Genomic DNA, 13,959 nt, shown 5'->3' with positions numbered 1-13,959 from the left:
GTGACATATAAAGTATAGGAGTACTAGATTGACAACGATGACGTGTCACATCATCATAGGAAGAGAAATGAAAAGCAGAAGAAAAAAAAAGAAAACGAAAAAGCAACAAGATTGGAGCAGGTGTCCGTCTCAGAGCTCTCGTAGTTTCTAGATGCTTTCGTGTCGTCATCACTGTGTTTCTCATTCCTTCCATGGAACCACTGCAAATGCACTTGTTTGTTTGCTTACAAGTGAAAACACGTTAGCACCTTTTCTAAGATTTCTCCCTGTCCCTTCCCTTTTGCATTAACACTTTTTCCTTTTCACTTTTTCTTAATTAATTAATTCCTTCTAAAACTTTACTACCAATATGCAATAGCTAGTGCCTCACAAACCATTTCAGGAGGTAATTAACAAGTACTCACTCTGTCTTATATGTTAATGATACATAATTAAAGAATGAAATGCAAAAGATTCTACTTCTGTTTTCCATTTTTGATTTGAAAGATTATATATTTTTTTTCATTGATTGATGGTAAGAGTATTGAATTGTCGGTTACGATTTTGAAATATGGAATTTTGCCTTGACATCAGATCTGGGATTTGGGCAGGTTGGCGTATATGATTGGTATTTTTCTTACATTACCATAGATCAGATCACACAATATGAGAGGTGGTGGTCTTGCAGATGCTTACTCCATGTACAAGCGTGCATCAACTAAAGACCAGTTCACAGATTATGAAGATAGAGAAGAAAATCTAGGTACCCCTTACACTCTTTTCTTCTTATTTGCAGGATGGATCCAAGATTTAGAAGCATTGTCTCCCAATGCAGTCTATTCTAGTACAATTTTCTCGATATGTATATATCGTACGAGCAGAAAGGAACGTGTTAATTTTGCTGTCTATTCATCTGGGGTTGAAGGGGTGTGCACGAGAATGGTGTTTTTTTAATTTTTAATTTTTTTTTTTGATAAAGTTAAAGAATGGTGTTTTTTAATTTTAAATCATGCCAAGATCTATTTCTCTCTGTTGTTCCAAATGATGAAATCATTAAGTTTCAATTTTTATAAGATTTTGCCAAGAAATAATTTTGCCAACTTGGTTGAATGATGTCATCCATTTTCCAATTAACAGTATCATACTCTTCTAATGTACCATCAGCTTAGAGACAACAATAGGACATAACATAAAAGGATATAATTTTGTGTAAATTAACTTTTGATTCTTCTTCCTTGTGTCTATTTAGATCGTACCGAAAATGGTGTGTGGAAAGAAATTGGAAACCCCTCATGGAAGCGGCCGTTGCCACATATACTGGTGGCAATTATTTCATCACTCTTGTTTGGCTACCATCTTGGGTATGACTGAACTCTCAAATTTAGTTTCTTGCATAAATCCTACCTTTTTAGTTGGTTAAACATTGACCTTGTCGTCCATTTTTATTTTTTATTTTAAAACTTGGCATTTTATTTTGGTTTGGTGTATTCAGGGTGGTTAATGACACTCTAGAAAGCATGTCTTTGGACCTTGACTTCAGTGGCAGCACTTTGGCTGAAGGTACTATACGCCATTTACCTTAAAGATTCCCCTGCGCCCCAGCTCCTGCCACCTGAACTTCTGTGTGTTCGCCTCTCTAGGAAGATTCTTAATTTTGAGTTGGTGGGGGGGAGGGGGGGAGATCCACTACTCATTTGTGACAGTGCATGCTAAATTTGAATAAATATAGATGTTATTTTTTATTTTATTTTGTTTTATATACAGAGATCGAGTCCAAGGCAGTGATGTCAATCAAACCTATTGTCTAATACTTGCATCTTCCCTTGCTTCTTCAAAGAAGATTATCTTCATCTAGTTGCTTAGTTCATTGCCTACTAGGTTCATCTGATATGATAATTCTATTTTCAACTGAAGGTCTAGTTGTGAGTACATGTTTGGGAGGTGCTCTTTTGGGCTCTATATTCAGTGGTTGGATAGCAGATGGGGTTGGTTGTCGGAGAGGCTTTCAACTGTGTGCTCTACCAATGATAATAGGTGCTTCTATGAGGTAAAACCTTAATAAACTTTTTACTAGCTATATTATGGCCTTTTCAACTTTGAATGCAACCATGAACATTTACTTTGTAATACCGTCCAAATATTGTGTAGTCTTGAATCCTCTTCTATTCATTGTATAACCTGACTTGGATGAATGGATGGTTTAAAAGAAAGTGTATAATCCCCTAGGGGATGTTTAGTCTTGCTATCTTTTGCATTGGCAAACTCTCCTGCAGACTTATTTTTAAGTCTTGTAAAGGTCACTTATATGGCCGGGGGTGTTTGAGTTTTCTTTTCATGTGTAAGTTATTGAAATATATAACCTGGAGCGAATACGAGAGGGTGAAATCAGAAACTTTTAATTCAATTTTATTTCAGTACGAGTTTCCGGAAATTAACTGAAGGTTCTTCAACTGCATAAATGTAGTGCTGCAACCAGTACTCTTGGAGTTATGCTTCTTGGAAGGTTATTTGTTGGAATAGGGATGGGCCTTGGCCCTGCTGTTGCTGCTCTCTATGTTGCAGAGGTATATGATGTTATCTTTTGCTCCTAATTCTATCTTTTTAGTTACATTTAATTTGTTTGACCAGGTTTCACCAGCTTTTGTTAGAGGCACTTATGGGAGTTTCACTCAGATCGCCACATGCCTTGGGCTCCTGGGATCTCTTCTTATTGGAATTCCTGCCAAGGATACTGCTGGTTGGTAAGGATTGTGTGACCTTAATCTTCCTTTTTATTATTAGTAAAATCAATTGATAAGCCTGGTCTGATAGGAATGAAAAAAATGTACTATTCCATTTTATCCAGTCACTGTTTGGAATAAACTGTCTTTCTTCAGTTTGAGACTGCTAAACTGTTTTTTATGGGAGCATATTAATAATAAGTCAATTATCCTACATGTTTATAGCATTCCGTTAATTAATTGAGTGATGTGAACTATAACTACTTCTAAAATGACGTCACAGGTGGCGAGTTTGCTTTTGGATATCCACCATTCCTGCTGCATTACTTGCTGTTTTGATGGAATTCTGCGCTGAGAGTCCTCACTGGCTTGTTAAGGTTGGTTATTAAGCTCTTAAATCATTGGGTGTCTTGCAGTGGATAGAAGTGGCGTTAGCAAATTCAGTTTTTTTTGTGAATCTTGCAAATAGTAAAATCTGTTGACAATTCACTAGGTCATCAATTGGAAGAAGCTCTTCTTTATTTCAGTTGACAAGTGAATACCTAAAATGCATATGCAGGCAGTCCGTTTATAAACTACTGCTTGGCTCCTGTCTTGAATATATATTTTCAAATCTGTTCTATGTACTCATACTCTAAATTTTAGTACAATCCATTGAATGTTGGGCATTTTAGTATCATTTTAACCATGTTCTCGTACAAGGCAACATAGTGAAATAACTGAAGGCGATATAATCTTTACAGATTCCGACAACATTAGCCTGATTGCTATCTCTATACATTGATGGGCTTGTGAGCTTCCTGTGCACATTAACTTAGCAGGTTTAAGTGCAACTCTACTATTGAGAGAAACATTATTGGTTCACTCCTGCCACAATTTGTCTACGGTCCCTGATACTTGATGTAATTCTAGATGCAAGAACAATTAATTGAACCACAATTAAACAAGCAAGAAAAGATACAAGGATATGATTAAGAAATAGAAATGAGGGGAATTGACTTCAGAAGAAAAGAAGGGATAATCTAACAATTAAAATACATTAATCATCAGATTCAATCTAAGAGGGAAGAGAAATGAACTCATACATGGAAATCCTTACTTAGAGTATCCAAGAAAGGTTCAGTGAAGAGATACCAAGGAAATCTCCCATATACTCAGAGTATTTCTCTATCTTCAAAACTTAGCTATCCCTAATATGAAGACTAAAAACTATTTATACTAGTCTTGCAAAATGCCTAAATTAAAAGAATAACCAAATTATTAAAATAGCTACTTGAGCATGTTAGTTGCCCTGAAGTCTTCCTTACATGCTTCCTTTTAAGTCCTCCAAACTCATGATGGTTGAAAGAATGCTCCAAAATCCTTGATGACCTATATGGTTGTCATCATTTCCCTCATAAATCTATTTGAGCATGTTATGAACTTTAAAAGCTCTTTTAATGAATCTTCCATGACACTTTGCTCCTCGTGAATGATTGAAAGCTTCCACATCCAAGATAGCCCACATCCTCGTTGTTGATATCAATCCTGCTACCTCAATTTGCATCTATACTACAGTCAAGACTACACCGTATTTATACCAAAATATAGTTAGCATGTTGTAGTTATCAAAATAAAAGCTGGTATATTATTATGGTGCTTCTATGCAGGGTATTCTTGATTTAATGTCAATTGTGTGTTCTATCATTTTCAAACACTCAGCAGCTCATAGTTCTCTAATCTAACTCACATTTTATTTCTGGACCTCTCTCAGAGAGGAAGAATTGATTTAGCTGAAGAAGAGCTTGAAAAGCTTATGGGAGCATCACATGTTAAATATGCCATTGCAGAAATGTCAAAGACAGACAAAGGAGATGAGGTGGATAATGTTAGGTTTGGAGAGCTACTGTATGGTCGTCATTTTAAAGGTATAATTATTGATGATGTGTTCCCATTCTGTCAATATTTTTCTGTGTGAAAAAGTTGATGAATTTATAACTTTTGCCGTTTGGACAGTGGTTTTCATTGGATCTGCCTTATTTGCTTTGCAACAACTATCTGGAATAAATGCTGTATTTTATTTCTCTTCAACTGTTTTTAAAAAGGCTGGAGTACCTACAGACACTGCAAATACATGCGTTGGGATTGTAAACTTAACAGGTAAACATATCCCCTCACCATACAAAACGGTATAACACTCTTGAAGCTGTTAGTGATTTCTCATTTTACTGTTGCCTATAACATCTACAGGGTCTATTATTGCAATGATGTTGATGGATAGGCTTGGGAGGAAGGTGCTTCTAATTGGGAGTTTCTTGGGCATGGTAACCTAATCTTGTTTGCTCAATCCTTTGTGCTTACCATGGCCGGTCTGAGAATCGTGTCACTATATTTTGCTTTCTCATGCTTAAACTTCTGAGTTGTTTTTGGTGCAGGCAGTCGCAACGGGTCTTCAAGTAGCAGCTGCGAGTTCATTTGTACCAAGCTTTGCAGTATTATACCTATCAGTTGGCGGGACCCTACTGTGAGTAATCCACTTCAAGATTGTCGTTGTAGTTGTTAGTGCATTAAATATATTGATAGAAAGGACTAGAAATGCTCGTTATGCTGTAATGATTAGATAACTATCTGAGGCTTATAATTCCTTCCTTCTGGGAAAGTTATTTCTTTGTCCAACAAAGAGAAGTCAGTAAAAGCTAAGAGATGAAGATAAGTAGTTTCGGTACTGCTTCTGTTGATAACAGCTTTCAATTGCATTCTAGTCATTATGTACTTGGTAACTGTTGACTATGGTTAAATCAATGAAAGATGAGACAATTTTATGCTATAGGTAGCTTTCCTGACTATTAAGAAGATAACTACAAATGCACAAACGCAATGGCCGGTTGTTTTCTTTCAATAATGGGAAACTATTTATGTTAGGTATGTGTTGGCATTTTCTTTGGGTGCTGGTCCAGTTCCCAGCCTCCTGCTGTCAGAGATATTTCCTGGCCGGATTAGGGCAAAGGCAATGGCTTTATGCATGGCTGCACATTGGGTACTTTCATCCTGCTCTTGATATTTTTGTTTTTTGCAAATTATTCTCTTTGCTTTGACCTTGGATGAAGAGTAGAAGGATCTTTAGAACTTTGTGTCTGACAACTATGATCATTATATGACACTACATATTGTTCTTATGCGAACCATTCAAGTCTTAATAACTTTTCATATCAGATTCTTTTCATTTGGTCATTCTTTTGCTTCGTCTTCTTTTTTTTTTTTTCTGTTTTTTTTTTGTTTGGGTAGGTTGGGGTGGAGTGTGTGTGCTGTGGTCCAAACAGAGTAAGATGGATGTTGGGGATTCATATGGCCAACTCTTAACTAGTTTGGAGGTTGATGCACAATACTGGTTGTCGAGAGAGGAGGTTTATTCCCTTATTATTTCTGGTGGTAGCTTGGAATTACACGTTTAATAGAAACACATCTCCCATTGGGTACTATATGTTCTAGACTCCCAGTCATTTGACACAATGAGTCGCTGCTGAGATGAAAGCATTAGCCACATCCTGCTATTGGGTGCAAGTCAAATAAGATGTGCAGGTAGATTCATCCATCATGAATCACAGGTTTGAGTACTGTGCAATATTGACCCTCGGATATATATTAAAAAAAAAGAACATTATCCATCACGAGGAAGAGAGCTGTTCTGTGTGCACAATCTACTTAAGTGGTAGTAATAATGATATCTTGCACATAGCATCACAAAAGGATCTCCTTGTTGTAGCACCCCCCCTCCCCCTCCCCCTCTACCCCCCTTTTTAACTGCCAATAACCAGAAAAATGAACCATTTAAAGTGATGGGGAAATCTAGGGGTATCCTAATTCATCCCAAAACTTCTAATGCAGTATTCATTTTGTATTCTTAACTTCAAATAAGAATCTAATCTTTGCACATGACCAACCCTTTGACTCTCTGATCCGGTGTTGGATGATCAAAGTGTTTTGTGCTTAAAATAAAGTTCTCCCTGGAAGACTTTTGAGTTTTGACATCATTTAAGAGAGATCTAAACTTAGCTGGTAAACTCTATATACTGTTCTAAATACAAATTGATATGAGATAATCTTTTACATCTCAAAATGGAAAAAAAAATGAGATCAGGTGTACTACTTATGTCCTCATTCACATTTTGGTTTATGTGTGGTTCAGCTACAGCAGTAATTTAAAATTATAAAGTGTTCTCAGCACTTTGCCTTTTATTTTAATTGTTGTTGTCATAGCTTTTGTTTTATCCGAAATCTCAAGAAAACATCATAGATTTTGTTAGACTGATGGCTTAATTTCATCTTTCTTTCCCACTGTATTCTTATCGCATATTTTGCTCTTCAACAGGTCATAAATTTTTTAGTCGGCCTTCTGTTTCTGCCGATGCTTGAGCATCTTGGACCACAAATAGTGTATGCGGTCTTTGCAGGTTTTTGCTTGTTTGCAGTGGCCTTTGTGAAAAAGAATGTGGTGGAAACAAAAGGAAAAACATTACAGGAGATTGAGTTTGCCCTTCTTCCGTCTCATTAGTTTGTGACTAGATCACACTCTATATTAAGTTCAGATTGGAAAATGTTAAGGTCCTAGTGATTGAACATCCAAATTCTTTGCTATAGCTATTTCTTGATTTGTACAATTTTGGAGTGTGTTCATAGGCAGGAAAGGCAGCAACGACAAACAATCAAGATAAAGATCGTCACAAAGCAAGTTTTCATAGGGAAATTGTCACTCTGCTTATTTTTGCTGCTTTTCTGCTCACTCCACTGGTCGGTGACTATTGCCTGAGGGAGCATGAAACTGCATCTGCCTCGGCCAGTAGTAGATCACATATATACTACAGAGTACCTATTGTTGTTATTTTTGTATACCCTTTCTTTTAATTTTTACCTTGATCTGATTTTTGTAACTAGCATGGCACAGAAAGGCTACTCTGAACATTCCTTACAGAACTAATGTAACAGATTTTGAATTAGAAAGATACTGGTAGCTGCTTTGCTGTAACAAGAAATATTGGTAGTATTGTAGTACACAATTGATTAATGTAGCTGAGATTTTTTCATATTTGTCTTCAGCATTGATTCTCTTAGCTGAGATTTTTCAATATTTGTCTTCTGTTTCAGCATTGATTTTTCTAATTGGGTGTGTTTGGTATTAAGGGAAATGCTTTCTTGGAGAACAAGTGGGCTTTTTGCTTATTTTCTAGTGTTTGGCAAGTAAAATATTATCCCAAGAGCATTGATATGTTATCTAGTAAAACGCTATGGAGGTGAGATGGATGGGGAGTGGTTGAGGGGGGGAGGGGAATAGTTTAGGGTTGGGGGATCGCGTTGGTGGAAGGAAACAATTAATTTGGAATGTCACTTATGCAATTTGTTATCCTTACTTCATCAAGGAAGTCATTTTTCTCGTAAGGAATTTGTTTTCTTTGAGAATATTTTTCAGACTTTTTGACCAATCAAACATAAGAAATTTAGAAAACATTTCTTTCGTACCAAACACACCATCTTTAAAGTGTGTTTAGTATGAAGGGAAATGATCTTTTAGTATATTTTTCGTGTTGGTAAGTAGGCAAAAATTATTGTGTCAAGTATTTATATATAATCTAGACAAACACCACGTGGGTACGTAGTGGGAGCTAGAGTTGAGCCAGAAGTTCACAGGAAATTTCTCAGAAATTTTAAAAAGAGAAGAAAAATGATCGTCTTGGTTGTATCATCATCTTGTATACAGTTTGAATCTTTGATGATCATGCCATAATGCAAAACATGTACAATCGTCAATCTAGTCATATGTTTAGTATGAGATATAAACGTGTCTTGTTATATGAAATAATGGCTAATTAGTATGAGAAATTATTTATTGAATCTTCTGTTTTAATGCACTACACGTCTCTACTATTGCAAGTTGACTTTGAATAACTACCTTTCAGAATATCATTTTCTTTTTGTTCATTTTCTAAATTAACAGCAAGTCTCCTTGGGCATTTTCCTAGCATAGAGATAAGTATCGACTCTGAAGAGAATACTTGAAGAGTGAAATCAAATACGAGGATAGTATAACTAACAATACAGTAAATTAAGCAGTGTAATTTCACGGTTGCTTTCGAAAGATAATCGGTTCAACTACAACAAATCAAAAGAGGATAGTATGAATATCTACGACGAATATGAAACAACTCAAATGCAAATCAAACAAATATTATTGAAAAGGGACGTTATACTAATCCTCCTCCCAAGATGTAACTAGCTATCAAACTTGCCTAGTGGCATATGAATACATAACCAACTAGGAATAAAATGGTGTAGGAAACTTCCAATAACTTGACTATTCTATTTTAGCCCCTTAATTTTGTCTTTTTCTGTGATATTGATGATACTCTTAAAAATCGTATAATGTGAAAAAGGACACTTTTGACCATAGTTAAGCTGAATAATCTCTCAGTGATTGTTTTTTCCAAGTCAAAGATGCCATCCCCTCTGTACATGTCACACAAGAAGTCCTTTCCTACTATATATATAAAAGAACTTATTGATATATCTTCATCCTATACTAAGGGATAATTGTAAAATTTTTGGATTAACAATGGGAAGAGTTGAAGCAAACAATGAAGAAGAAACCTCTCAGGCAGAGAGTGGTACTGAACCAGCTGCCTCACAACCTCAACAGTTCCAAGGAGTACAAGGTGTATATCAGTCACCATCACACTTAACAATTGGAGCTCCTTGGAGTACTGGCTTATTTGATTGTCATCTGGACCTAACTAATGGTAAATTAAGTTTTTCTTGCTAATAGTTTATTTTAGTATCAACTACTTATTGTGTTACTATCATTGTTAGAGTCTTATTGATGTGGGATGAGTTAGTTGGTCTCTTCTTAAATGTTTTAGGGCAATCCTCACCTATTGAGTTAGCTTTTGAGGTTGAGTGAAGCCGAATGTCCATTTATTTTTCATGGTATCAAAGATAGACTCATCCCAATTCTAGGTTTACTCGATGTTTGGCATTTATGTTATATTGTTCACACTTTAGATGTCCAGTCCTGGGCGTGTGGGGTATTGGACAATCATCACCTCTTGAGCTAGGCCCAAAATTCATTGTTTTATCTCGGTAGCAGAGTCAAGCTCATCTGAATTCTTGGTTTACCATGTTGTGTGGGGTATTGGAATCCCAACATCTTTACATTTACTGACTTAAAATTCTGGATCCACTTTCTAAAAATTACTTTCTTGTTTGTTTGTGCAGCTGTTATAACGGCGTTCTTACCCTGTGTAACATTTGGACAAATAGCAGAAGTCGTTGATGCAGGACAAATGAGTAAGTTTCCTAGTCGACCCATCTTACTTTTTATTATTTTCCGTATACAGAAGTTAAACTCTTTGAATAAAAACTGTGCATATTTGTTAGCTTGTGCTATGAACTAATACCAAAGTTTGATTTTTTGTGTTTTGGTGATTAATGCAGCATGCCCTTTAGGGACTTTCATATACATGCTGATGATGCCTGCTATTTGCTCTCAGTGGATCATGGGCTCAAAATATAGAACCCATTTGAGACAAAGATATAATCTCGTGGAAGCTCCTTATTCAGACATGATTTCCCATATGTTCTGTCCATGTTGCTCTCTTTGTCAAGAATTCAGAGAGCTTCGAAACAGGGGACTTGATCCCGCTCTAGGTATGTCACACTTGGTTACAATTAATATTGTACTGTGTGTCTCGTTCATCTAAAAGCTTAAACTAATAGATGATGATGAGACTCTTAAGTCACGAATATCTTAACATTGTTCCAATAAATGTTGTGCAGGGTGGAATGGTATAGTTGCTCAGCAGCACTATGGGAACCAACAAGTGAATCAAGCTCCTCAAGTACAATCCATGTCAAAGTAAATTTCAAGATTGTGTTTCTTTATTTGTTTGATTTGAGGTTGTAGTGTGCTAGTCATTTTTTTTTGCAACAACCAGATTCTGTTCATGTTTGAAGTTGTATCCTTAAAACTCAACCATATTGTTGGCTGTGTTAATTGTTTGAACTATGTTTTTAGAACCCCATTTCGAGTTAGATTACAGTTTTAATCGAAGCAATGTCTCTTGTCTATGTGCTTGCTATACATAACAGCATCAACCCCAAAGTAATTAAAATCGATAATAAGAATCCTGTAGGATCATTATGCTCTATGTGAACACATTTTATTCCAAATAATATGACTAACAAAACAAAATATGTGTTCACTACGTAGCATTAAAAACAATCCAACAAGAACAAAAAAAAAGAAAAAGAGTTTCATACTTCCATTGCAATGGACTAATGAAGATTTAGCATCTATTGGATGGGCCGGGTTAATTTCATGCCTAATCTTATCTTTAGACAAATAGCCGCACGTTTACCTTTTTTTAAAAGGTACTATTTCTTTTTAATTTATGCGTAGGTGGACGACTATTTAGATTAATTATTGGGCAAATTACAGAAATCACATACTTTTAAGGCAAAATTACAATCTATCCCTTAAAAGTTTATAATTACAGAAATCCCTCAAACGGATACAATAATATAAGCGCTGATACATTAATCTGATGCGCGAGATACATTAATTGTTAAGTAAGATACATTACATTTTATACATGATACACTAATCTGATGCGCGAGATACAATAATATAAGCGCTGATACATTAATCTGATGCGAAAATGAGAGATTTTGGAGATTTGTAAAACTTATAGGGGATAATGATAATATGTAAACTAAAAGGTAGGATTTCTGTAATTTTTCCATAATTCTTCAATCTTATTTGTTAAGAGTTGAATTACGGAAGTACTAAGTTATTGTGAATCAAGTTGGGCCCCTAACTTGGGCCGTCTTATTTTTCTTGTCGGCCTTCTTTTACTTTATTTTTGGACCTTTATTTTTCGTCTTCAACATTGTCATTTCCTAAAATTTGTTTGTTTATAATGGATGAAAAGAAAAAGGCAAAATTCCATAAGTAGCATTATTAGCATTCATTTTTACAATATATAGTGAGATTTTAGTTTACTTTTACATAAACAGATTTATGTATATTGTATATCAGCTATTAAAATATATAATATTGCTATGTTTTGTAATTTTCTTAAAGTACCATTATATAAGTGATAAAGGCCCGCAACTGCTACATCAAGTAATTTTCTCAAAGAAAAAAAAATATAGCTGGCTATTTAGAATTTAAACTATAAAAGAGTAACAAGGAGGCCGAAAACTGTATTCATATAAAGTTAGAGAAAATTATATGAAATAACAAACTATTAGTTCAAATTAAATGTTATAGTCATAGTTTTTTTTATTTGTAATTCGCAGCAAATATTCCATGTTTTTTGCCATCCCATTTGTATATTGTACCGAAATATACAAATGTAGGACCCATTTATATATCAAAATATACAAATAGACCCAAATACATATTTTTTATGTATAAGTATACCGAAATATACATATTAATAGTCATAGCAAACACTAAATTTGCTATGGAGCGCAATTATATATACAAACTATAACATACAAATATGACTTTTATGTTTGCTAAACCTAAAATTTACCCTATCAAACTTGAATCTCCACTATAGATGGTAGATTAGTAGTATAGTCAAACATATAATTAGTTATTAGTCGGATCATTTCTCTTAATTAGTCCAATCATGATTTAGATATGTTTCATTCACTTCATTTAACCTATCTTTAATTAGTGAAATTAACCTAACCACTTACTAGTGAAATTTTGCTCAATTTTTTTTGGATATTCTAAATCACGTTTTTTTCCTCCTAATCTTTTACGATATTTCTATAATTGGGTTTCCAGCTACTGACTGACAATAGACAGGTCCATTATCATCATTATACCCCAAACAAACAAACAAAATAAGGAATAAAGTTAGAATGAATGTATTTTGTTTGATATAGTACCATAAAAGGTAGAAAAAACTAGTAGTACTTGTCTCAATTCAATACTTGTTGGGGTCTATTACATATATATATATATATATGCTATTATTAAGAGAATATGTTATAGTTAGACTTTTCTTTTATTAAGTACAAAAATCTAATGACTTCCAGGTAAGTATAAAACCTTTTACTAGTAGAAAATCATTTTTTTCTTCTTCTTAGAATTATTAGTATTCTCGCTTCTAATATCTTATGCCTTCAAGTCATGTCACAAAAAACCTTCCGTGTGTGTATATATGTAGATGCATAATTCTTTTTTCACTAAAAACCTGTCTATGTAGATATAGAACTTCAAATCAACAACAATTTGAAAGTTACTTTTCCCGACCTAGTTTCTCACCATGGTAACTGAATATTTTCAGCATCAACAATAAAACCTAGCTATGTCTCTTTGTGATCTTGCTGTACATAAAGACGACGTTTTGTTCGTTATGAACTAAAAAGTGATTGGCTGATTAGTAAACGTTAGGCCGCCTAGCCACTTGCAAATAAAAGGTTGGGGAATGGACAGGGACAGGTATATAACTTGCTAAGGGAAATTGAAATTGGCCACAACAACAAGGGCGGATTCACAATGTGTTATATGTAACATGAATCAAGTAGTTTTTGTCAAAAAAAATTATATTAATTTTAAGAAGTTTATTAAATATTTATTAGTAAATTTAATTATTATTATTATTATTATTATTATACAATAACTTCATGAAAATTCTATAGAAATTCATAAATTTAAAATCATGAATCGAGATTCAACTACCGCGCGTCCATTCTAAACTGTCACTATCTAGCTTTGAAAACGAATTCAAATATATTGTTGGTCCTTTTTAAAAAGCACAAGTAGACAACATAATGCTACTGTTTTTATTAATTTAATATTTGATTTAATATGTTTTGGCTTGATCATGAATTGATGATTGTATTGAACCAACTTTAATCATATACATTTTTTTTCTTTTCATTGTTTAATTTGTTAATCATCTTAAATAATAATATTGTCAAAGCCTCAAATCTTTTAAGCACATTTCACTTTTTTGGATGTCCCAAGACACTATTGACATTAAATAATGAATGCATAATTGCTTCTTGACTTTCTTACATAGCAATTAACACACAAGTACATATATCCCAGCACGAATCTTAATTTATTGTCAACTTTTATAAAAGGATAAAATTAAGAATTAAATAATTTAACTTTTATAAAAGGATAAAATTAAGAATTAAATAATTTCCTATCATCGTGTCATATATGTATTTTATTGAAATTTCAAACAGAAATTATTGGATAGAGAGG

The 13,959-nt window shown here is 34.1% G+C and overlaps 2 protein-coding genes across 3 annotated transcripts; both read left to right on the top strand.

Annotated features, from left to right (window-relative positions):
- Positions 1-108: 108 nt before the first annotated feature.
- On the top strand, positions 109-7,756 carry LOC125829587 (probable plastidic glucose transporter 3). Of its 2 annotated transcripts, none has more exons than XM_049508799.1 (14): positions 109-385; positions 574-742; positions 1,229-1,340; positions 1,472-1,539; positions 1,894-2,026; positions 2,444-2,543; positions 2,608-2,720; positions 2,983-3,076; positions 4,453-4,606; positions 4,695-4,838; positions 4,929-5,002; positions 5,114-5,202; positions 5,601-5,715; positions 7,048-7,756. In XM_049508799.1, exons 2-14 carry the CDS (start codon positions 646-648, stop codon positions 7,228-7,230), a joined length of 1,476 nt encoding a protein of 491 aa, XP_049364756.1. In that variant the 5' UTR covers positions 109-385; positions 574-645; the 3' UTR covers positions 7,231-7,756. The 2 variants fall into 2 exon arrangements, with proteins under 2 accessions (XP_049364756.1, XP_049364752.1); XM_049508795.1 differs by having other exon boundaries at positions 238-385; positions 591-742.
- Positions 7,757-9,188: 1,432 nt separating this feature from the next.
- LOC125829596 (protein PLANT CADMIUM RESISTANCE 8-like) lies at positions 9,189-10,762 on the top strand. The gene is made up of 4 exons (XM_049508804.1): positions 9,189-9,466; positions 9,942-10,013; positions 10,161-10,373; positions 10,503-10,762. Exons 1-4 carry the CDS (start codon positions 9,283-9,285, stop codon positions 10,583-10,585), a joined length of 552 nt encoding a protein of 183 aa, XP_049364761.1. The 5' UTR covers positions 9,189-9,282; the 3' UTR covers positions 10,586-10,762.
- The last annotated feature ends 3,197 nt before the right edge of the window (positions 10,763-13,959 follow it).

This window comes from Solanum verrucosum, unplaced genomic scaffold, assembly GCF_900185275.1.
Source record: "Solanum verrucosum unplaced genomic scaffold, falcon-dt-bn FXZP01000102.1, whole genome shotgun sequence".
NCBI classification, from domain to species: Eukaryota; Viridiplantae; Streptophyta; class Magnoliopsida; order Solanales; family Solanaceae; genus Solanum; species Solanum verrucosum.
Note: the sequence above shows the minus strand (reverse complement) of the source record. Positions and strands in the feature narration are given on the sequence as shown.

Coding starts and splice junctions, on each gene's coding strand:
- LOC125829587 (XM_049508799.1), top strand. CDS start 646: ATGAGAGGTGGTGGTCTTGCAGATGCTTACTCCATGTACAAGCGTGCA. Junction 1,540..1,893: donor TGGCAGCACTTTGGCTGAAG/GTACTATACGCC, acceptor TTTCAACTGAAG/GTCTAGTTGTGAGTACATGT. Junction 2,721..2,982: donor GCCAAGGATACTGCTGGTTG/GTAAGGATTGTG, acceptor ATGACGTCACAG/GTGGCGAGTTTGCTTTTGGA.
- LOC125829596 (XM_049508804.1), top strand. CDS start 9,283: ATGGGAAGAGTTGAAGCAAACAATGAAGAAGAAACCTCTCAGGCAGAG. Junction 9,467..9,941: donor TCATCTGGACCTAACTAATG/GTAAATTAAGTT, acceptor TTGTTTGTGCAG/CTGTTATAACGGCGTTCTTA. Junction 10,374..10,502: donor GGGACTTGATCCCGCTCTAG/GTATGTCACACT, acceptor AATGTTGTGCAG/GGTGGAATGGTATAGTTGCT.